Here is a 24333-nt window from a genome sequence, read left to right on the forward strand (position 1 = left end):
CACTAACAAAAAAAACACCAATTCCGTCTTCAAAAAATACCAATGTTATATTATTGAATACATTTTCAAACAAATATTGTCCGAAATTACAATTTTCAACACGTGATTTTTCAGACACGGGATTTTCTTTGCAATTAATTTTTAAAACCATTAATATATGTTATTTAACTAAAACAAATATTTAATTTATACTATATCATTATAATTAAAAATTATTTTATTTTTATTCATTATAATACAATTCCAAGCATTGACTTGTGTTCATCTTTCTCTTCTCTATAGCTCCATTCTCTCCTTCACTCACAACCAGATCCACACTCACTCACACTCATCATTTTCTCACGACATTTTCCCGAGAAATTCCCCATTTCCATGAAAATCCCAAAACCCTAAGAACGAACAATTTCTCGCATACAACAATGGCAGTCACCACCGCAACACCAACATCGCCACCACCACCACCATCAATGGCGCAAGATCTGCTGAATTCCCTTCCCAAAACCCTAAAACTCAAAACGAAACAACAAGAGCTTCTCCTCCGCGTCACAACGCTAGGTTTAATCTACATCCTCGCATTCATCACTCGTCTTTTTAGTGTTCTCCGTTACGAATCTATGATCCATGAATTCGATCCGTATTTCAACTACCGTACAACTGTTTACCTAACGGAACACGGTTTCTCCGAGTTTTGGAACTGGTTTGACTCAGATTCGTGGTATCCACTCGGTCGTATCATCGGCGGTACGCTTTATCCCGGTCTTATGCTCACCGCCGCCGCACTTTATAAAATCCTCCATTTTCTCAGATTTGCTGTACACATCCGTGAAGTCTGTGTCCTGACGGCCCCGTTCTTCGCTTCGAATACAGCCATCGTTGCTTATTTCTTTGGCAAAGAGGTGTGGGATTCCGGTGCTGGAATTGTTGCGGCGGCTTTGATTGCGATTTGTCCTGGCTACATTTCGAGATCTGTTGCTGGATCTTATGATAATGAAGGAGTTGCGATTTTTGCGTTGTTGTTGACTTTTTATTTGTTTGTGAAAGCGGTGAATACTGGATCGTTGTCGTGGTCTTTGGCATCTGCATTTGGTTATTTCTATATGGTTTCGGCTTGGGGTGGTTATGTGTTTATTATCAATTTGGTTCCGCTTTATGTGTTAGTGTTGTTGGTAACTGGGAGATACTCTTTGAGACTTTATGTTGCTTATAATTGCATGTATGTTTTGGGAATGTTGCTTGCTATGCAGATTAGGTTTGTTGGGTTTCAACATGTTCAATCTGGAGAACATATGGCTTCTATGGGTGTCTTTTTCTTGCTCCAGGTTGCCTCCTCATTCATTGCATGGATTGTGTTTATTTTAGTTGTCTGATTAAATTCATATACACCACACCGTCTATGAATATTTTTTTACAATGTCTAGCGATCATAGCTGTTAGATCATTAATCGTGTTTTATTTTAATCTTAGTTGTTTTTAAAGTTAAACATGACTTGATTGTGATTTGCTGAGTGTTAAACCTTTTACACTATCACAATCAAACTCTTTCTTTTTTTACTGATGAACACATCAATTACAAGTTTGTTGAGGTGTCTTAAATTTATTTTCTACAATCATTTATGAAAGATTAGATGCAAGAGAAAAGGGGACATGCACTGTTTTATATCTATGTGTAATTAGAATCCAACATATTCTGGTTATTTTGAAATTGTTGTTGCATAATGGCTTATATGGCAACATCACGAGTTCTCATTGGATATCAGCGTAAAACTATTTTACATTGACGATGCATCTCCATTAAACTCTATGTAATAACTAATGTTTTTAGACAATAGTTTTCTTGTGAGTTAAAATGAGCCAATATGCCTGTGGGGGTTAAAGCTGTATGCTTTTGCTAGACTCCACCTGTTGGTAGTCTTGTGCACTGAGCTTCCCTTTTAAAATTAGTACCTAACTATTGATTTTTTGAAGCTCTGTTGTTTAACTATTCAGTGAGCACTTTTAAGTTTTACGAATACTATATTGTGAATGAAGAATCATAAAACTACTTTTATTTGATAAGATCCATAAGCTAGAAGCTAATTCAAATTTGGATAGTTTCAATGTGTGTTGGTTAAAGGTTAATGGTTTTCTTAAGCATGCTGTATTATTGGGTTTTATATTTGGATTCATGAATGTGGAAGAAAAAATAATTGTTTGGATGGAACCTTGGTTACAGTATTTTCTCATCTACCAAATAAAGATAATTATAATTATTTGTTAGTAATATATTGTTTCCTTGTTTTACATTTTCCAGGGTGGGTGTTTTATGTAAGTTAACAAATATATTTTCTTAGGTGGGTGTATTTGCCTAGTTTATTTGCTTTGTGGCATTGGAAGTTGGGTTCTGCTGTTACAAAATATTGTGATGATGTTGTTTGTTTACCGAGGATGCCTCAATATCATTGCTTCTCTGTTGATTAGCTTGATTAAGTTAGCATGCTGTCTCTTGTGGCTCTGACTTGGATTGTGTTTTCCAGGTGTTTTTCTTTTTGGATTGGGTAAAGCATTTGCTTGGAGATGTAAAATTGTTTCAAGCATTTTTGAGGATTACTGTAACTGGTGCAATTAGTGTTGGTGCCATTGCCTTAGGAGTCGGCACTGCATCTGGTTACATATCACCTTGGACCGGAAGGTTTTATTCCTTGCTTGATCCAACATATGCTAAGGATCACATTCCAATTATTGCTTCTGTCTCTGAACATCAGCCTACTGCTTGGTCATCCTTTATGTTTGATTTCCATATTTTGTTGTTCCTTTTCCCTGCCGGGCTCTATTTTTGCTTCAAGCGCTTGTCAGATGCCACAATCTTCATAGTTATGTATGGTCTTACAAGCATGTACTTTGCTGGTGTTATGGTTCGATTAATTCTTGTTGCTACACCTGCTGTATGCCTCATTAGTGCTATTGCGGTTTCTGCCACTGTAAAGAATTTGACTCGGGTTGTGCGAGCAAAAAGCCAAACCTTACAAAGTGGTTCTGGTAAAGGAACTAGTGCTTCAAAAGGTTCTTCTAAGGTTAGGATTTTTGAAGTAACTAGTTGACCAAAATGCTTGTTCACAGTTGTTGCATTCTACTGTTTCAATTTTATTTTATTCCTCTGCATAGTTTATTCATATGCCACTAGTTCTTTCATGACAATTGCTATGCGATTTTTTTTACTACATTAGTTCTTTTGTCAACTAGAGTATTAAATATTGCATTAGATTTGTGTTTTTGTCTCTTGATTTCAACAATGACTGGTTTTCAATTTGGTTATTGTGGTAATACAATTTTAATAGTGTATATGACTTATTTACATGCAGGGTGTAATTGATAACTCACAGCCTTTCCAAAAGAACGGTGCTATTGTGTTACTTCTCGGTGCTTTTTATCTTCTCAGTAGATATGCTATTCACTGTACCTGGGTCACAGCTGAGGCATACTCATCTCCCTCAATTGTCTTGGCTGCAAGGGGTGCCCATGGCCAGAGGGTTATGTTTGACGATTATCGCGAGGCTTACTTTTGGCTTCGCCAGAACACTCCACCAGATGCCAAGGTGATGTCGTGGTGGGATTATGGTTATCAAATCACGGCCATGGGAAACAGAACAGTTATTGTTGACAATAACACCTGGAACAATACACACATAGCAACTGTTGGGCGTGCAATGTCATCTTATGAGGATGAGGCTTATGACATAATGAGATCGCTTGATGTTGACTATGTATTAGTCGTGTTTGGTGGTGTTACTGGTTATTCCTCTGATGATATTAATAAGTAAGCCCATCTTAAGTTATATATATTGTACTTTTACATCCATCACTTTTACTTAATACATGTTCCCATTACTTTATGACAAATGGTATGTAGACAGACACCCATCATATTCACAGCACTTACACAAGTGGTTTCATTTGATTCTTTGAGTATATAAAAATATAAGTGTTATTGCTTCTGGCGCGACCCTAACTTTGAGCCACTTGCAAGAGTTGTGTAGGTTGCATTAGCTGTTCTTTTCTCTTCCTTATTTGGTTTGTATTAGTTTGTCATTTTTTGTCTTCAAAAGTGTGTATATTGTGGTATAGTCTGTCCCCATCCTTGATTTTGTCTCTTAAATCTTACCCTTTACACGTCTTTGGTGTAAGCCTTCATGTTTATCAGATTTTTTTGTATCAGCATGCTATCATCAAGTTTGTTCAAATTGACAGGCTATTTCAATGTTAGCAAGAGCAGGAGTACTAGGGACTAGTATATTTCTACCCCATGATTTCATAGTTTGTTGTACCGCTGTGGCATGCAAAGTTATATCTACGTTTCTAATTATTGGCTGATCGGAATAAGTCTTAATAGTGCGTGCTTTATTTTATGTCTTGCTAAATTTCTTCACTTCAAATGATGAAATTTTTGCTTACCAATCGTGTCTTGGGTATTAACATTCGCTTTTCCCTGAATTAGTATTTTTTTATCTTCCCTGCTACTTGCTTCCTGCAATTTTTGTAACATATTCCTCATTCTTGTTTAGATTTCTATGGATGGTGAGAATTAGTATTTTTTTTATCTTCCCTGCTACATTGCTTCCTGCAATTTTCGTAACATATTCCTCATTCTTGTTTAGATTTCTATGGATGGTGAGAATTGGCGGTGGAGTTTTTCCTGTAATAAAGGAACCCGATTACCTTGTCAATGGAGAGTATCGTGTAGATAAAGGAGCAGCTCCAAAGATGTTGAACTGTCTTATGTAAGTTTCTAAGCGCTATTAGTCAGGCTTGGCATTTAAATGATTGATGTCCCAGCAAATTTGTATTCATACAAGTGTATGTTTTCTTTTGGAGCAAAAGTAGTGTAGTGGATTAAACTTGACTAGGTACATGGTTTAGCACGGCAAATTTGTTAGGATCATGGTGAGTCATCGTGATCCTGACAAACTCCAAAGATCCTGACTAGGTACATGATACCCTGCCTGTAGGGCACTGAAGCTTAACAAGGTTGAAATTCCTAGTCATTTCACTCTTCTAAAATAAGTCAATGGCTAGTACTACTGCGGCATTCAGGTGCTAGTGTTTTCTAAGCACATAAAAAGGGAAATAAAATAGAAGATCTTTTATATTATATGTGTAGGCACATGATCAAGTGATACATTATGATTTAATTACGTCCTTTTTATCTTGATGTTAGGTACAAGCTGTGTTATTATCGGTTTGGGGAGCTGACAACAGAATATGGCAAACCAACTGGGTAAGCTCTGATACTTTACTGCTGGCAACTTAAAATTATTTTAACAAGGGCACACCATAAAATCTAGGTGTCCTTATTAACAGGAATGCCATACTATCTAAGTAATTATATATCAGCATGATAAAACTAGAATGATCAATTTATATACTCATATGCAACTAGCGTCTTAGTTTTAAAGTGTAAAATAGAATTACAACTGCTATCTCATAGAAGGGAATTTGATGAAACTACACTTGATTAACTATATGGGATTCATGCTTATTAAATTTAAAACACCCAATTAATGTTATCATATTTTTTGTATTTGGAGATAAGCTCTACATTGTGCATGAGTTTGGGGTATCCCAGATGGGATACCAAAACCTCATGTAATAACCGGTGCAAGTAGGCAGTAAGATTTAGATATCTTTGGATGTTCAGCCTTATTTCAAACCTTTTAAATCTTAAATCTTGGCTTTTCTTGCAACACTGTTGACCTTACCTTTCAAAGGCATTGAATAGGAGTATGACCATAGTTTGTTCCATAGACATGAATAAATATGAATGAAGCTTCAAATTGACAAGGCTGTAACATGTTCTGTTTGAAGTGATGCACCTCTCTTGTTTCTTGGATTTTTTTTTAATAACTTGTATCTTGGAATGGCAGGTATGATCGTGCTAGAGGAGTTGAAATTGGAAACAAGGACATAAAGCTGGAGTATTTGGAGGAGGCGCTTACTACTCAGAATTGGATAGTTCGTATTTATAAAGTGAAACCACCTAAAAACAGGTCGTAAGTCCAATCTTACCTCCCAAAACAAATCACATAAAAAAGCGTAAACAAGAAAGACCTTTTTTGTTCTTCTGCGGGAAATGGCAGCAGTCTAGTGAGAGCTGAAAATCTGTTAGCTATGATAGCATGTTTAGATTGTGGAGTATTTTTGAAGTATTTATATGTAGAATTCAGTTAAGGTAATTGTGGATTTTGAGAAAATATTTAACAGTGTCATTTGCACAATTTAACATATGCTTGGCGCTACTTGCACGGAATGAACCATACGGAGTGACTTGGCTAGCAGTGGAGGAAGCAAGAGAAATCACTACTATTTTTTAAGGAAATAAATGAGAATTATTCTTACTTCTTCCACCAGAGATAAGAGTACACACGATTTATTCAAAAATTTAATTCTGTATTTATTTTCTAAAATTGCTTTGAAATATAATATATTTATAGTTGAGGTGCAATGCATAACTCTTAAATCACTATTTAACAAATCGCGAGATTGCTTATTTCTAGAACTAAGAAAAACTTATTTCTAGTACTAAAAATAAAGAAGTTCTCTTTATTTTCAACTCAACGATTGGCTCCCAACTATCTTTTGCACATGAGTATATAATTCCTTCGCCTTAAATATAGTAAAAAAAGTTTTGATTGATAAATGTGAACTACTTATAACTTATATTTACTACTATTAATTTTAAATTAGCCTTCAATTAATTTAGAATGTGTTTTTTAATAATTCGTTTAGTATGAAATAAATTCTGATGAAGTAATTTGAAAAATATAATTTTTATTTTATTTTATAAGAAATCTAATGACACTAACCCTGTTTTTAAAAACAGTGTGATGTTAATCTTCATATAAAACTGGATGGAATAATATGTATTGGTTACCATAACTATACACGAACGGCGTAAAATTGTGTACAACATGATGCTTATGGTATGATAGTAAATTTTTATATTACTTTTCTTGTTTCAAACAATATTTCTTGTTATTGATGTATTTGTGCATATAACAGGCAAAAACTAGTACTAATTTTTATCAGAAAGGCATTTCCCGACAATATATTTTTGTAATCTCAAATTTTCCAACAAAATTGTGGACATGCTGTGTGGAAAAATACCAAAAGTCCAGACCACCCAATTAGAATCTGATGACTTTTGTGACATAAAATCTTCGTACAACAATTATTGAAAGCCAATTATTTTACTAGAACTACACATGCAAGTATATAACGTATACTACGGGTGAAATACCAATCCAACAACAATAACCTAGAGATTCTAGAAAACATCATTTTCAACATGTCGGCAATGTCACTCAATCATGTGCTTTGTCGCTTTCATATGCTAAAACAAAGGAGAAACACCCATGTGAGCTAAATCCTTACACTACAACTAGTTTCAAACCGTTGCTTCTCTCAACCATAAAAATAACCATTAATACCAATCACTCCATAAAATAAACCTCTATTAACTTGTTTTAGGGTCTAATAAAGCACATTTAATTGAGTAACATGTTTTCAAATTTAAATGGTATTACAGTATATAATATATATGTTTAGTCTGAAAGTAAAAAATTTCATAAATACTTACATAATGTATTCAACAATGACAACATGATACAATTCATCACTGAACAGAGTGACTTTCACTTGGCTGCTACTGTTGCATCCTTTTTTTTCTGGGAGGTCATCAGCCCCTTTTGCCCTATGCCTCAAATAAATTCCTACGCGTGTAATTTCTTTGTTTTTTTATACCTTTTTTTTTCTTTCTCCGGCTTACTAACCGAAAAAGAGTTGAAAGTTGATGCAATTTGTGTTTATGTAAATGTCAAAAAATAATTTGCTCGAAAGTAAACTAGTTTTACACTAATCAAGGGCAGTTTTGCTTCTGCGGCCGGTTATTGGGATAGGTAAGCCATCAAAGATAGGTTTAGAAATGGTTGGCCATGCTGTTGCTGCTGAATTGTACTTTTCCTGCTCTCTGAGGCTCGACGCGCTTGAAGATTTCCGCACTCCGGAAAGTCCTTCGGTGAATATTGATTCTCCAAACCCTACTGGAATAGAATCTAACCATCCTGAATCTGACTCAGAAAACAGCGAGGCTCGGCTAGCTGACTTTGGTCTAAGGGAAAATGATTTCCCGGTGGAAGACGAACCAGAACCGTTCGATCCATTACTATTATTGCCTTCTTTGAGAATCCTTTCTGGTGTACTACCTCCATTATCAACATCGGCTTTTTGACGTCTGCGGACGGATTTCTCGTCAGACTTGTCAGATACTCCGTCACCGATATCTGTAAAACTAAAAGGAACATACTCGGAGACTTCATCGTTTCCGGTCAGTAGATCAAATGTTAAATTTGTTGATTTGGAATGATGGTTTGGAATTGGTGAGGGTTTAGGAAGCCATTCGTCTCTGGAATGATCTAAAGTAGAAGATGTGTAAATCACCATTTCTGTTTCTCCTGATGTATCTCTGGAACTTGATGAGTCGAGTCCATAGTATTTCTGTAAAATGGTCATAGCCGGAGAAATCTTCTGTTTAGGTGGTTTCAGTCTTAAGGACTGAAGAGGTTCCTTCATCGCAGATTGACCTATACGCGGCGGTCTTCTTTCGCTGCTATTTTCTCTACAACATGTTTCAGAATAAAATGAGTTTCTATAATCTTGCAATTGTAAGATAAATCGCACGGACCGATGGTTTTCCGTTGTTGCATGATCACATGTGGAAACTAAACTAAGTGAATATGATAGTACCTCAACTTGGCAGGTTCACTGGGGACCGGAGATGGTGGATGTCGACCTGGTAATGGAATTCGCAACATTTGCAGTGCAAACATTTGGAGATCTGTCGCCAAACCATTCATCCTTTTGATATCAGCTACCTGAATTATCACCAGGAATTTAATTCGCACGAAATTACAAAATTTTCAAGATTAGCTAAAACAAATGAAAAACAAATGCACCAAACCGATAAATAATAGGCATCCCCGAATGTAACAAGTGCTTCAAAAAACCAATTCAGCGACAAATTAAGATTTTCGGTAGAACTATATAACCACTCTTATCGCAAACCGGAAACATGTGCATATCTAATAGAATTATGCATTGTCATTACCGGACATGGATTTCTACATTGCATGATTACTGCTCGTGGCGGATATGACGTTTTTTGGCTTTCGACCATGGCCCGCCATCCGCGATTGATAACACTATGTTACATATCTAACAGAACAACCATTAAAAACCAAAAAATCTTCATTCATATTCACATCCCTAATCCATAATCATTCCATTCATCACTTTCAATATCCTAAAAGTGGAGAATGGAACTCAAAAGGATTGAAATCATTGATCAATAGCTTCAAATAAACAATAACCATATCAAAAGATTAACACCTCTCATGTAGATGATTGTCTTGTTGATAAAGCATTACCAATCAATAGATAAATTTTTTGATGCATTTAATAGTCCTTTCAGATCAATTTGCTAGTAGATGAAAACAAAACAGGAAAAACAATGAACATAAAAAAGAGAATTTTGGAAAGCACAAAACAACACACAAAATTTGCATCATGTTCATAAACATCCAACTCAAACCCTTTGAACCAAACATCAATTTTGCAAATTGAAAAAAAAAAACCTAAAACCCCTAAAGAAAAAAGATAACAACTTCACAATATCAAAGTAAAATTCAACTTCAGATTCAGAAAAACCCAAAAGAAAAAAAACAGTTATTTCAAGTTTTATACCTCAACACCATACTTAATAGCTACACCAGCAAGAGTATCAAATTTCGAAACATAATGTTCAATATAACTCAGCCCATTACCACCACCAACACCACCGTTGCCGCCGCCGTTCTGCAACCCATTTGACGGCGACATCTACTCCGATCAACCACCGACAGCAAAGATCTAAGATCTAAAACACAAGAACATGAAATTGACTTGGAAGAAGAAGTTGGTGAAGAGAAGAATCGTTTCAGAAAAAGAAAGCAAAAGGGTCAAAGAAAAATCTAATCTTGAAGGAAGAAAAGTTGAAGATGGAATTGAAAATACTAATGAAGAAGAAGGTTAGTTATATATTTATTTTTTGGTATCTCATCACTGAGTTTTTATTTGGCTGAGAAAAATAAAAAATAAAAGATAATGAAAATGAAAAAGGGATTTTTTTATTTAATTGATTTTATTTTAAGCTTCAAGTTGAATTTGACTTTTTTTTTCATTCATTACTCATTCTCTCTGCTTATTATGGTTTTCTGTCTGTAGTACTGCCAACTGAGAATTCTTAATTCATTGCTGTTTGTTTCTTTCCTCACTTTAAACTCCATTCTACACTACTTAGGTAAAATTACAATTCTTTTGGTAATTAGTAATAATTTCTCTATTGTTTTGTATATTTAATTAAATTAAAGAGAAAAGACAAACAAATAATATTTATAAATAAAATTATTTATATAATAAATAAAATATTACTATATTTGTCTTAAATTATAAGTTATTTTGACATGTTCATAAGAGTTAAAAAGTATAACTTATTTAAAAATATATTTATTTTATATTATTATTTTATAAATAAATAAAAATTGAAAAAAATATGACATAGTTAATAATATATAATACAATTTTTTTACACAATAATATATGATATTATAGAAAGAGAATGATAAATTTCATAATATTATAAATGATTCGGTGGAGAAAACTATTTCTATTTTCTAAGGCTCTTTTGATCTTCCTTCCTTCTCCTCTTAAGATTAAAAGAGCATTGAAGAGTCTCAAAAGGGATAGTGGTCATGGTCCCGATGGTTTTGGGGCAAGTTTCTATCAATTATTTTGGGACATCATAATCAAGGATGTTATAAACGTTGGTACTCAATTTTTCAAAGATGATTGGATCTTACCTCATTTCAATTCCAACACCATTGTTCTCATTCCTAAAATCAATAAGGTTAACAATATTGACCAATACATACCTATAACCCTTACCAACTTCAAACACAAGATCATTATCAAGATACTGATCGACAAACTTGCATATTTGCTTCCTCACATTATCTCATATGAGTAAAAAGATTTCTTAATTGGAAGGAAAATCAATGATGGTATCTGCCTTGTATCTGAAGCTATCAACCTTCTTGAGAAGAAATCTTATGAGAAATTTTTTCCTAAACATTGATATAGCCAAAGTCTTTGACATTTTACATTGACTTTTTCTCCCCAAGGTTCTTTCCAAGTTTGGTTTTGCCCTTAGATTTTGCAGTTGTATTCATACAATTTTGAGACCGGCTCATTCAACTATTGGTATAAATGAAAAGCAAATTGGTTTTTTCAACTGTCTTAATGGTTTGAGATAATGATATCCATTTTCTACTCTTTTTTTCTGCCTAACTGAAGATGTTTTAAGCAGAGGTCTTACTAACTTGGTAACAAATGGGGATGTCAAGCTCATTGATGGTACTAGAAATTGTAAGATTCCTTTGCATTCCTTAATTGTTGATGATATAATAGTTTTTTTATAAAGGAGGTGCCAAATCTATAAGATCTATTGTTCATCTGCTCAAAAGATATGTGTAGCGGTAAATTCATGATCATCAAGCTATGGATAAGTTAGACATCAAATAACAAGAGTCGTCACCGCGCTTTTATTGTTTCCAAGGAAAAAGGGAAAAAGTACGAACAAAACCCAAAAGTAAGAAGTTTTCAAATCAAAACTAATAAAATGTCAGAGATTACAGGTAAGGGGGTTGGTTACACAAAGGGAAGGTGTTAGCACCCAAAGTGTCTTAGGTACTCCTAGGGAGCCCTTTTTGTGTGCATATGTATTTGGTACAAAATGATGTTTACAAACAAATAGAATGGGGGGATGAGAAAAAAATTCATTAATTATATTTTTGTGTTTGACAAGACCTTCGGATTTGTGCCTACGTACCAACATAAAAATGAGGGATCAAAACCTCGTAGTTCGTGATATAAATTTCAAAGTGGATGTATTGCTTTTAACAAAAATTAAGTTTGAAAGGCACAAAGGCCCAAAAATGGTTTGAATGAGTTAGTTCTTTTTGGCTTTTTGAAGGTTTAAGTCAAGTATAATTAAGTCTATTTACAAGTTTGATTAAGAAAAGAAAGTTTGAAAATTCAATGGCATAAGGCCAAAGTTTCTATCTTTTTGCAAAGTGGTCAAAGTTTTATAACAAAACTAGTTCAAACAAAGAAAATTTTAAAAATGAGGGAGAAAATTTTAAAATTAAAGAAATGGGGAGGAGATGAAGAGACTAATCCTATGCACAAAAATTAAAAGTTAAGGGTTGAAAAGATTTGACCAATGGGTAGCAATCCAATAGACAAGAATGTCAATAGAAACCCAAATTCCCTTGGACATTTAGAATCAAGCAACACACAAATGCACAATTATATCAATCTTGAAGAGCAAGGAATCAAATAAAGATAGCCACTCCATGATCTTCTTCGAGATAGCCCATGTAACATATGAATTCACAAGTCACAGGTTCAAAATAACAGCTTCACCATGATCATGTTGTAGATGAACTCAAATGGATCTTCAATGATGTATCAGATGAAGTTTCAAATCACAAGCACTTGGTTACATGAAAGTTGGAATTGGCCAAGTCCTTTAGCATATGAATGCTGCCTAAATTCTAAGTCCATTTGTCCAAGATCAAGTCAACAGTCCACACAAAAGTTTTTTAGGATTTTTGTTGTTATTATGTACATTAATGGTCAAAGACCACACAAACAAACAAAGTATCCACAAAAATTGAAAATATCACACAATATGGTCCAAGTGGACAAAGTGAAAATTGCATTAACATAAACAATTAGAATGGTATGAATAATGGCAAATGAATAAAGACTAAAATTAAATGACATTAAAGTAAATGACTTGAAATTAAAAGTTAGTTGTTAATGAGTTAGAAGTTAGTATTGTTTTGCTTTTGCTTTTTGTTTTTTTAGCCATTCTTTGGAGAACACTCAACTCACTTATCACAAGCATGGATCCTTGAACCAAGACATCTTCCAAAAGGAAGGAAAAAGGGCCAAGTTTCCACACAATACCATGAAAGAGGGGAGACTTACAATCTCACTAACTAGAATGCTATGCCTTTTTGTGTCACAAATTTAACACTATGTTAAGCAATCGTAATTGGACTTATGTAGAAGTCACAACTATTTGAGGTTGGGCAATAGAATTTTGGTGTTAATGCATGTCAGAGACATAATATAATGAACTATGCTCATGAAACATACCACACACAAAAAGAAAATGCAAAAGAGATGGTCTAATCTCATCCATACTTATGTTGATTTTTCAACCAACTAGCCTTAGGACTTTAAGATATCATAGGCCAAATGAGATGAACGCATAAAGAATGGGAATGAGATGAAGAGGGAGGGGAATGGATCAAAACTCAAATTGGTCAAAGGAGGACTTTTACCAAATTAATATCATCCATTTATTTTGGGAGATGGAATGTACATTCCATCAATCCCCTAAATCCAATGATATTAACTTGACAAAGTCAAATCAACCTTGACCAAGACCCAACAACAAGAGTCAAACTCAAATAAGTCATCACAATTGATCAACACAATTAATTGGCATTTATTCAAATTAAAAAGACTAAAATAATACATTTAAATTAAATATGGTTTGTCAAATTCCTAAAACCTCATCAAAACACCAAAGAAATGGCCATGAGATTTATCATAGGTTAAACAAGGTCAAAGGACCTTGGAGAAAAAATTTCAGAATTTTTAAAGACTTAAAAGTATTTTAAACAATTAAAAACAAACATAAAATTAATTAAATCATGAAAATTATTAATAATGATCCAAAAATATAATTTTAATTCAAAATATGAAAGAGGAAATTATTTGAATTTTTTGGGTGAAACTCTCATATTTTTTGGATCAGAATTAAAATTAATATGAATTAATGAAAATAAAAGGAATAAAAGAAAATCAGAAAATATCAAAAAAACGTGAGCCACTTGATCTCCCTCATTAATTGAGGTGGCAGATCAAGTGGCCTGAAACCCGCGTTCCACCAAACACACGAGTCAGCGCGCTGTAGGGATGGTAATCACAATGAGTGCTCAGGATTAAAACAAATCAATTGGATCTTATGGCTGGGAGACATGCCAACACACCGCCGGAGCTGTAACGCCGGTCTTCTTCTCTGGTGGACCTCACCGGATTGGTCCACCCTCAACCATCACCAAAATAAAAAAGGAGGACATGATCTGAAATAAAAAATGGCGTAGAGCACGAATCTGACCTCAATTTCAACTAATTCCAAATATATAAAAAGATATGAGGAGTTGAATTTTGAGGTGTGTCAACTGAGTTGCTTTGATTTGACCTCTAAGAAACTCAATCTTATTGCCTACATTGGTAGGACTTCAGACAACCAAAGATCCAACAGAATTGAGTAGAATTGAGTGAGAATCGAAGAGATGAAGTTTTCTGAAAATTACCTTCAATGCTATGCAGAACTTGATGTTGCTTGCTTCAAACACGATCTGATCACACTTGAGAAGCTAACAAGAAGTGATTGGAGAGGTTGCAAGGTTGTGGATCATGGAGTTCTTGAATCTCCAACAGTTGAGATTCAAACTCAAATTTCAAATTAAAATTTATCAGGTTTTCCTTTAGAATGAGAGGATTTGAATTAGGGGGCAAAGCTGGCGCGCAAGGTGTGATTCAAATGAGCTCATAATCCTTCTATTTATAGCCAAAGGGAATGATATTTGCACACTTCAAAATCTGTCCAAAATTGGCAATGTGAATGGCACGAGTGCATGGAAATGTACAGACCCATGATATAATGCATTAAGGTCCAAAATGATTCATGTTGAAGTCTGAATGAAGCTTGAATGGCAAGGCAATGTGAACTGAAGTTTGTACACTTGATTCTTTCCAATGATGCAGCCCTGTTAAAGCCATGCGCAGACCTAGCAATCTTCATCCAAACTGCATGAACTTGGGTTCTTTGGAAAGCTTGGATCAAGGAGAACAAGTTTGATTTTCAACACTTTTTCATTTGGAGCTTGGAACATGGAGAATTTTGAGGTGGAAGTTTGGAAATTTCAACATGTTGAAAAATTTACTAAGTGTCAAGCTATATACTTCAATATTCCACCTTGCTTAACTTTTTATGTGAACTTCAAATGAGAAAAGTGTATTCATCAGAGTTGTAACTCTTTCAAATACCTTCAAAATGGTCACCAATGTCATGTCATTTGGATTTAGAATGATAGAGTTATTCATTTTTGAAGTTTGGAAAAATCACTTGTTCAATGGTATAGGTCAAAAATGACCTATAATGTATCCTCATATCACATGCTCATAAAAGTTGAGTTTGCTTTCACACCAAAAATAAAAGTTGAAGTAGACATCTTTAATTTGATTGTGAAACTTGGAAATCTTTCATCTCATAAAAATTGAGGAAGTTATGGCCTTGGGAAGTTGACTTTCAAATTATGGTTTAGGCAAAATGACCTATAATGTTTCAACATAGAAAATGATTTTCAAAGAAAAAATAGCTCTAGGTATCAACATGAAAGTTGTTTAGAATCTCATTTAGAGTAACTTTTCTCTTGGAATCATTTTCATATGGTTAAAATTGTAGGAGATAGGGTCTAGGGAGACCCAGTTTTGATCAAATGAATTCATTTGGCCAACCACCATCAACCAACTTGCTAACCTTTAATTCTCTTGACTTTCTTGGCTCATGGTAGATCATATATGTATAAGATGATTAATTTGAAGTGTCCATTGAGAAATTTGATCAATTGGTGAGATAGCTTGTTGGAGAAGTTACTTAAGATACCCAGTCAAACTAGGGTTTCCAAGGAAAATCACTTCCAAACTCTTGAAGAACACTTGATCAATATATCATGTAGGAATCAATCGAACTCATATATGATGCTCATAACCATTCTTGGATCAATTCATGGTTGTGCTCTTTGTCATGAGGGTCTCAAACCCTAGATATGAACTTGATAAAACAATGGGGTCATGCCTTACCTACAAAAGAGTTAGGCAAATGCAAAGACATATTTTTGGTATTTTAGTAAAATGGTAATATACAAGTATGATACAATCACATAGTGCTTGGTGATCTCTCCAAAAACAAACCCAATGAAATATGGGTAAGGAGGATGCCAAGGTATGATCCCAATGTTAATGCTTATGATGAAATTGCATGAGGGATCTTAGGGTCAAAATCGGGGTCTTACAGTATGCAAATTGCTCATGCCAAGTGTATAACAAATCCAAATCCATAATCTATGTTAGGGCTATGAACAAACACAAATATCTAGTTTTTATCCTTGGGTTTGTAGTGGATCGACCTCTTTTCATTTGCATTGGTGTTCAAATCTTTATGGAAAAGCCTAAAGTTAAACATTTAAAATTCCTTACTGACAGGATCAAGCTCAAGCTCTCTAATTGGAAGGCAACACTCCTCTCCATGGAAGGTAGACTTCACCTAGCCAAATTTGTGGTACAAAGTATGAATCTTCACTCCATGCAAATTTATAGCTGGTATGTGAAACTTCTTCAAGATATTGAAAGGTAGATTAGAAATTTCTTGTGGAGTGGTGATGTAGAGAAAAGAATGACAATTAATATGGCCTGACATAAATGTTGTAAACTCATGACAGTCCGTTATTGCATGAATTTAGTCGAAGAATCATATCAAAACAAGTGAAAGATGAGATAAAATGAAGAAGAAAGACCAAAGAATGAGGAAAAAATAGCTAAGTATGAAGAAATTGGACTTAGTGAAAATTCAGGGGAAAAAGAGAGCAAAAGAGTGCAACCTCGGGAAAAATCACGTGCACCATCGCGCAATAGTGACATAAAGGCTACATCGCACGATGCAAGTCATCACGCGCGCGATGGCTCTTTTTTCTGGGTTTTTTCTGACGGGTCTGATCCATTCTGAGCTCTTTTTAAGGGGAAATTTTGCACTTTTATAAGGGTTGCAAATTTTAGAGAGTAAAACATGATTTTGACAACATCAAGGGCGATTTTGAGGGTATTCAAGGTCATTGGAGGCCATTACTTCAAGGTAATTCACATGTTATTCTCATCTATTATTTTTGGTATTATAATCTAAATTATAAGTAGTTAAACTCCTATAGATTAGGTTGTGTTATGATGAACTTATTTCACTATTATTGGATAATATGTTGATTTGACTTTCTATGAACCTTTTGATCTATAATCCTATTCAATTGCTTATTATTCTTAATACTTTTTAAGTTAGATACTATTTTAAATTGATTTTGGGCACATAAAGAATACTGACCATTAGTCTATGTGTTGGACCTAAGACAAATTTTGTACTTACGCTGGTTGAATAAGAATAGGGTACCCCGACTAGTGGCATATGGAATTAACATTTTGTGCATTGTCTAATCCTACATACGCTGGTGGACTAGGGATATGAAGCTCCAAGTGGTGATTAGTAAGTTATTTTGCGAGGGATCGGTTATAGCGGCTTTGTTAATTTGTCGTGGGGGTTATAGTGATATGATCATTCATATAAGGCATCAAACATAAACAATAGAGAAATAAGAGATTTTGAACATAACCTGACCACTTTCGTAATACTGTTTAAACACTTATTTACTTTTCGCATTGCAAACTCGAAAACCCCCCTTTTTACTATTTTCTATATATTGCACATATTTTATCTTGTTAAAAAGTAGTCCATATAGATTCAATATTTTATTACTAAGACATTATTGGTACACTTGCCAAGAAGTCATCACAAACCTTTTAAAGAATAGGGCTTGGTTTGAGGTCACTTCTATCTCTAAACAAGGCTACTAACTTGAAACTTTACTGGGATTTCCTTAATAGAGAAAGTAGTTGGTCCATTCTCTTAAAAGCTAAAATGTTAAGGTATGGTAAACCAATCAAAAATAATATCCTTCCATCAATCTGGTATGGTATGAAAACTCAATTCACAATAATCATTGATAATTCTTCTTGGCTATTAGGAAATGACATGAAAGCAAATTTATGACTTGAGAACTGGTGTGACACCCCTTTGGTAACCAAATTCAACATTTCAAACATGTATCACAAGCATCTCAAAGTTAAAGTTAGTAGATATATCTCATATGGGGAATGGTCCTTACCTCATAATCCGATGATGGCTTACCCTAACATCATGGATATCATAAATAATTACATTATTTATTTAGAGAACAAGCATGGTGTTAGGTCTTGGAATCATATTGAGATTGGTATCCTCACTTTTAAGCTTACATACGAGTTCATCAGTGGTCATTCCAACAATGTCTAGTTGAGCAAGCTTGTATGACACTCGAGCGTTACTTATAGGGAAATTCCAAGTCTATCCTTCTTTAGAGAATTACTCGTAAGGAGATTCCAATTGATGAAAATATTCATGTTTAAGGAATCCGTTTTTCTTCTTAATGTAGTCTTTTCCACATTCATAAGGAAACAACATATCCTATATTCTTTCATTTCAAGTTTGCATCATGTATTTGGAATTGGTTCTCTACCATCATGAACTTCAAAAATATCCAGTCTAATTGATTATTGGAAAGTCATTGACATAGACTGGTCCTCTCAATGCCCTGTGGTCATAACTGTTGGGATTCAATTTAGCTTGTCTGAGATTTGGCTAGCCAGAAATAAGGCAAGGTTTGAGGAACTTCCTTCTGCTTGGAAAAAGAGCAACAAATCTATTGTGGAAGCTGTTATATTGGTCGGTAATAACCCTTTCATGTCTGTTGGAGCTTCAATAACTGAATTCGTTTGAAGAATATAAATTCACCTTCGTATTATCATTTGAATGTTGATATTAGAGAGACTTTATTGTGTAAGAAGTTTTTTTCCCTAAGCTTAAACGAGCTTCCCATTTAGGGGTTTGGTGTTTGCCCCCGTTTCTTTTTTTATCTCTCTTTCCCTTTTTTTTCTTATATATACGGGCTTGACCCATGTTTAAAAAAATGAAAGGATTCAATCTATTTTTTAATTAATGCATTGTCTATTTTGGTAATAGTGAAAGACAATTAATTAATTTGCAAAAAATATTTTAACTATACTTTAGTTTGTAAGAAAATATTTTTGTTTGGTGAATTGTTTGTTGTTAATTTACAAGATGAACAAGTTTTTACTATTATGTGTGAAGTTTTAAGGTGACTATTTTTTTAAAGATGTACTAGTATGTGATATGTAGAGGATAGAATTTATGTTATTTTTGTCTTATGATTAAAAAGTACCGTTGATTAGTTTTTTTATATAAATATTGTTGTATTTATGGTATGTCTTCTGGTCTTATCTTTATGTTCATCCTTATTTGACCCATATGTCATAGGGTTTCATCGAGTTTTTGATCAGATTAATCTGAAAAATGGTCAAAATAAATGTTACGACCGAATTCAATTACTTACATCCCGACTTAACTCGTCATTTGTACATTCATACAAATAAGATACCAAATTTTGATATAGCTTATTATCTTATAATTTATTCTTTATTTAAAATTTTATGATTTTTTAGAAAATTAATTAATCAATTTAATTTTTTATCTATATATCTAAAGGAAATATAAAGTTTTAATATAGTTGTTTGTTATCAATTTTAGATTTCACTTAAAAAAATTATTTATTAAATAACTGAAATTTTCAGAATTTGAAAAGATGTTCTGGCGATTAAAAATGCACTAGAGATCAACCTTTACGATTCAAACATGTTGACCTAAAAGTTACTGAAGGTGAGAAAAACACAAGAAAGGGTTGAATTGTGTTTTCTTTTTCTCTTAAAGCTTTTTTTGCTTTTGCTTCTGCTTCTAATGGTTCTTAATTAGATTCTGAACACTTGGTTCAGAGTCTGACTTCAGAAAACCTTGGTTTACTTCTGAGGGTCCATATCAGATTCTGAAACAGAATCTGACTTAGAGTATCAGAGTTAACAACAACAAAATATTAAGTGCAAAAGAAAGGAAAGTAAAAGCAAAGACATAAGAAGTTATATGGGTTCCTCTCATAACTTAAGAGTAGTCCAGTCCCCTTGTACTTTCAAGAGATTTTCACTATAACCAAATATGATTACAAATGCTCAAGCACCAAGTAATAGATTTCCAATGCTCAAACCTACAAGTAAGAGGCTTCTATGCTCAAGCACACAAGCAAGAGATTTTCAATGCTCAAACCCACAAGTAAGAGACTTTTATGCTCAATCACATAAGAAAGATACTTCAAATGCTCAAACCCACAAGTAAGAGACTTATATGCTCAAACATATAGGCAAGAGAACTCAAATGCTCAAGCACTAAAGAAAGAGACTTCTGACTCTATAGCAAACTGTTAAAAGATTGGGTAAACACTATATTTGATATACAATCAAAGGTGTAGACAAAATACAACTTAGAAAGAATATAAGACTTAAGAACTTCTAAAAATATACACAATGTTAATATTTTCTAAGTCTAACTTGTTTTTAAGATACTTCTCTTTGAAATGTCAAAGTTCAGAGTCTATAATGCAGTATATTGTATTGTTGTAAACTTCAGGCATGCTGCTCCTTAAATAGAGAGGAGACAAAGAGACATTGAAGGCTTTCACAAAAAGGATGGATAAACTTTATACTTGATTAGACACATCAAGAAAACAAATTTCTGCAAGGAGAATTATCCATTGAAGCTCATACACTCATGAAGAGATTTTTCCTTAAGTTTCCACGTGATCAAAAAGTTTATGAGTATGTCAGAGTTGCCTCAATTAAAGAGACTATGCTTTAGAGGTTGTCTTTCTTCAGACTTCACTCTTCAGTGTTCACTTTTTGGCTTCTGAAGCTTCAGAGTCTAGATCACCAGATACTATCTTTCTTCAGAGTTGGCTTTTTCTGAGTCTAGATCTCCCATCAAAGCCAAAGTCTTCAGAAATGAGCTTCATAACCTGAGTCTAAAATTCACATGCAGAATCCTCAAGCTTCTCTTCATATGTTCTTAATCATATAATCCTGCATACTTGAACAAATGTTAGAATACCCAATTGTTCTTTAAATACATTGTTATCATAAAAACCCAAGGGATATAGTATCAAACAATTATGTTCCAATAATCTCCCCCATTTTGATGATGACAAACATAAGTATTGAAGAACAATGGTTATTGATTTAATTAACATGTTGACTTCAGGGTCTGAGGTTTGTAAGCTCCCTCTGAGTCTGATAGTCCAGAGGGTGACATTCGTAAGCTCTCCCTAAGTCCTATCTAGGTTAATTAAATTCTGTTAACAGAACAATAACATTAATCTTCAGAAATTAAGTAGCAGTAATAATAATCATCAGATTCGGGTGCTTAAAATACTCTTTATTTCTCCCCATTTTGTCATCAACAAAAAGATAAATGAAAAAGGACAGAAAATAAACTGAAGAAAAGTTTATATTAACCAAAATAGATACTTAGCAAAAGTTAAGAAATATAAAACAAGGGTTAACTAAATCCTAGAGCCTAAGGTTTCTGCTTCAGAAGCTCCATAACTTCTTTCAGATCAACACCCATGTCATCTTGTCTAGCAGTCATAGCCTTCATCTGGTCATCCATCTCCCCTTTTTTATTAGCCATGGCTTCTATATTAGCAGCAACAAAAGCCAACTTTGGTTCTAGAAGTTCTTACCTCTGATTGGAAGAAACAACATACTCTGAGGAGATGTACTTCAGACTTTGAAGAACTGATACCATAGAGGCTGTGAGAGAATCCCATTTTGCAGCATAAGTTACTGGGTCAGAAGTTGTAATTCTCTCAGCAACTAGATTATGCAATCTATCAAATAGAGCAGTTTTGTATTCTTTCATTTGGACTTGGATATAGGGTGGAGGTGGTGGAATATCTGTTTTTGGGATGTCAGTTCGAGAGGGAATGCCTATGATTGTTGTGTCAGATTCTGACACATCATTTGTTCTTTTGGGAGAAGAGTGATGGTCAGATGAATGGTTTTCTTAGACAATTTGGTTTAGGTTAATTTCTGGTAGAGGTTGGTCCAAAGAAACTTGTTCAGTTTCAATATGAGGTTCATATGTAATTTGAACTTGAGATTTATTCTGAACAAGACTAGGTTATGGTTAGGGTGTAGGTTCGGGTGAGGGTTGAGGTGTAGGTTCAGGTGAGGATTATGGTGTAGGTTCAGGTGAGGGTTGAGGTTTAGGTGAAGTATATGTTCTGGTTTATCTTAGGTTACATGTTCAACTTCAAATTGAACATAAAAGTTATTTTGGTCAAAAGTTGTTTCAGCATAACATGCTTGGTCATTTTGTGGTTTTTATGGGGTGACGATTTTAAGAGGGATAACATAGATGGGTGTGCCTAATAGAGATTTCAACTTACTATAATGAGATTTAGAGTCTGAGCTTGAACTTGATGTAGCTTTGCCACTAGATACTTATATAGGGGTCCAAACATGATGTTTAGATATTGAGGTTATTCAGAATCAGACATGTGTCCCTGTTGCCTCTAACCACAAGTGCTTTCACCAGTTGGATGTTCAAAATCAATTGGATTCATTGCATTTTCTAAAATCTGAAGGATGGCTATAGGGTTAGGGGAATCCATCACATGTTCAGAAAGTTGAACTCTATTGTGAATAGGTGATGAAGTGTGTTCAGAAGATGGTTTAGGTGATGGTTTGAGTGAGGGTGTTGGTGATATATGATTTAAGATGGAAGAATCAAAACAATCCTCAAAGATAAATTTAATATTGTTACTTGTCACATTAGTCTCCATAGCATCTAGAGTAGCTTGCTCCTCTTCACCAACAACTTTAGAAGCAAGGTTGGTAGCAGCTTTTGATACACCTTCTTCTGGAACACTAGAAGCTTCAGCTTCAAAAGCACCCTTAGCAGTCTTCAACCATACTATAACTTCAACAACATGATGTCACATCTGCGAAAAACAACCGGCGGGCAAAAACAAAACAAACAGAGCCGCCACCGTGCGTTATTTATCCCAAAAGAGGGAAAGGAAACGCTCGAAGTAAACCTGGAAAAGACATGGTCTCGAGACCAAAGAGAGATGGGATCGGGAGTCGGTTATGCGAAGGGAAGGTATTAGCACCCCTACGCATCCGTCGTACTCGACGGGATCCACGCTCAAAAGAATAGAAGAAAGGTTGCTAAACACTGCTCAAAAGAATGCACACACACACACACACTGGAAACAACACAGGTGGGAGAAGAGGGGAACGGGCTCGCTAGGACATCGCATCCTATGCCTACGTATCTCATCTGGAATGAGAATCAGAGCTACCGTAGTTCGGCTCACGCACGCCGAAACAAAACACACGCAGGAAACCGACTACCAATCGCTGGACTTATGTCAGACTCCACACAAACAGGCAGACATGGAAACCGAATGCCAATTGCTGGACTTACATCAGACTCCGAACCAACAAACACACCCAGGAAACCAACTGCCAATCGCTGGACTTACGTCAGACTCCTACACACACAAAGGGTTTAACCGGACGCTGGATCGTCATAAGCAACAACAAAGTTGAACAAACAAGCTAACAGGGAGTCTGGTACTCGAGCCTACTAGCTGTCAAGCAAACACACACAAAAAGAAAAAGGGTGCCCAGAGAGATCTCGCACGATCTCCTGCCTACGTACCTCATCTGGTATGAGGATCAGGGCAACGTAGTTCCCCTTAACAGGGGAGAAACTTTCTCCTAACCAGAGACTGGGAAATGACAAACTAGAAGGGAGACTGACTCGAGCCTAATAGTTATCATGTAATCCACCATGGTCCTAGGTTGAGGTTTTTATCTAACTTGCACAGGCAGCAAGCTATCCTAAGCAACACAGGCAAAGCAAACATACACATAATTAGCACATACTATATACAAACAAAGTGGGCTCACACAAGGTTAGGCTGTGAAACACAAGCCAACTGGAATCGGGTGTAGTTAGCTCTTAACCCTAACATTGAGAGTTAGGGTGAAGCAGATGAAATGGGAAGTGAGGATAAGACCTCACAGCTCTTATCCCTGGCCTGGGAGAGCTTTAGACAAATGAAAGTGGGAGTTTAGAAAGTTGGAACTCTTCTCCACATATGACTGACACAACAAAGATCTTGGGTTGATATCCACAATGCATCAACACAAGGTGTGAGCAAAGTGGATGACACACTGAATAGTAGGAGATGGATTACACATCTCTTTTATCTGCCAATTGCCTTATCAAAGGACTTTTCCTGCTTGGCACAAAAATAAACAAACACAAGCATTGCCTCTTAAGGAGGGCTT

The 24333-nt window shown here is 34.8% G+C and overlaps 2 protein-coding genes across 2 annotated transcripts; one reads left to right on the plus strand and one right to left on the minus strand.

Annotated features, from left to right (window-relative positions):
- Positions 1 to 230: 230 nt before the first annotated feature.
- Positions 231 to 6226, plus strand: LOC127132634 (dolichyl-diphosphooligosaccharide--protein glycosyltransferase subunit STT3B). The gene is made up of 6 exons (XM_051061597.1): positions 231 to 1319; positions 2514 to 3050; positions 3339 to 3793; positions 4632 to 4754; positions 5192 to 5251; positions 5898 to 6226. Exons 1-6 carry the CDS (start codon positions 420 to 422, stop codon positions 6025 to 6027), a joined length of 2205 nt encoding a protein of 734 aa, XP_050917554.1. The 5' UTR covers positions 231 to 419; the 3' UTR covers positions 6028 to 6226.
- A 1347-nt stretch (positions 6227 to 7573) lies between these two features.
- Positions 7574 to 10171, minus strand: LOC127132642 (uncharacterized). Its single transcript, XM_051061606.1, has 3 exons — positions 9772 to 10171; positions 8776 to 8903; positions 7574 to 8647 (listed from the first exon to the last, which is right to left on the minus strand). Exons 1-3 carry the CDS (start codon positions 9904 to 9906, stop codon positions 7885 to 7887), a joined length of 1026 nt encoding a protein of 341 aa, XP_050917563.1. The 5' UTR covers positions 9907 to 10171; the 3' UTR covers positions 7574 to 7884.
- Between the last annotated feature and the right edge of the window lie 14162 nt (positions 10172 to 24333).

This window comes from Lathyrus oleraceus, chromosome 1, assembly GCF_024323335.1.
Source record: "Lathyrus oleraceus cultivar Zhongwan6 chromosome 1, CAAS_Psat_ZW6_1.0, whole genome shotgun sequence".
Taxonomy (NCBI): domain Eukaryota; kingdom Viridiplantae; phylum Streptophyta; class Magnoliopsida; order Fabales; family Fabaceae; genus Lathyrus; species Lathyrus oleraceus.

What these genes read in the sequence shown, in the direction of transcription:
- LOC127132634 (XM_051061597.1), top strand. Translation starts at nt 420, where the DNA reads ATGGCAGTCACCACCGCAACACCAACATCGCCACCACCACCACCATCA. An exon ending in GTGTCTTTTTCTTGCTCCAG is followed by an intron (nt 1,320 to 2,513) that starts GTTGCCTCCTCA and finishes TGTGTTTTCCAG; the next exon opens with GTGTTTTTCTTTTTGGATTG. An exon ending in TCCTCTGATGATATTAATAA is followed by an intron (nt 3,794 to 4,631) that starts GTAAGCCCATCT and finishes ATTCTTGTTTAG; the next exon opens with ATTTCTATGGATGGTGAGAA.
- LOC127132642 (XM_051061606.1), bottom strand. Translation starts at nt 9,906, where the DNA reads ATGTCGCCGTCAAATGGGTTGCAGAACGGCGGCGGCAACGGTGGTGTT. An exon ending in CTATTAAGTATGGTGTTGAG is followed by an intron (nt 8,904 to 9,771) that starts GTATAAAACTTG and finishes GTGATAATTCAG; the next exon opens with GTAGCTGATATCAAAAGGAT. An exon ending in AGTGAACCTGCCAAGTTGAG is followed by an intron (nt 8,648 to 8,775) that starts GTACTATCATAT and finishes AACATGTTGTAG; the next exon opens with AGAAAATAGCAGCGAAAGAA.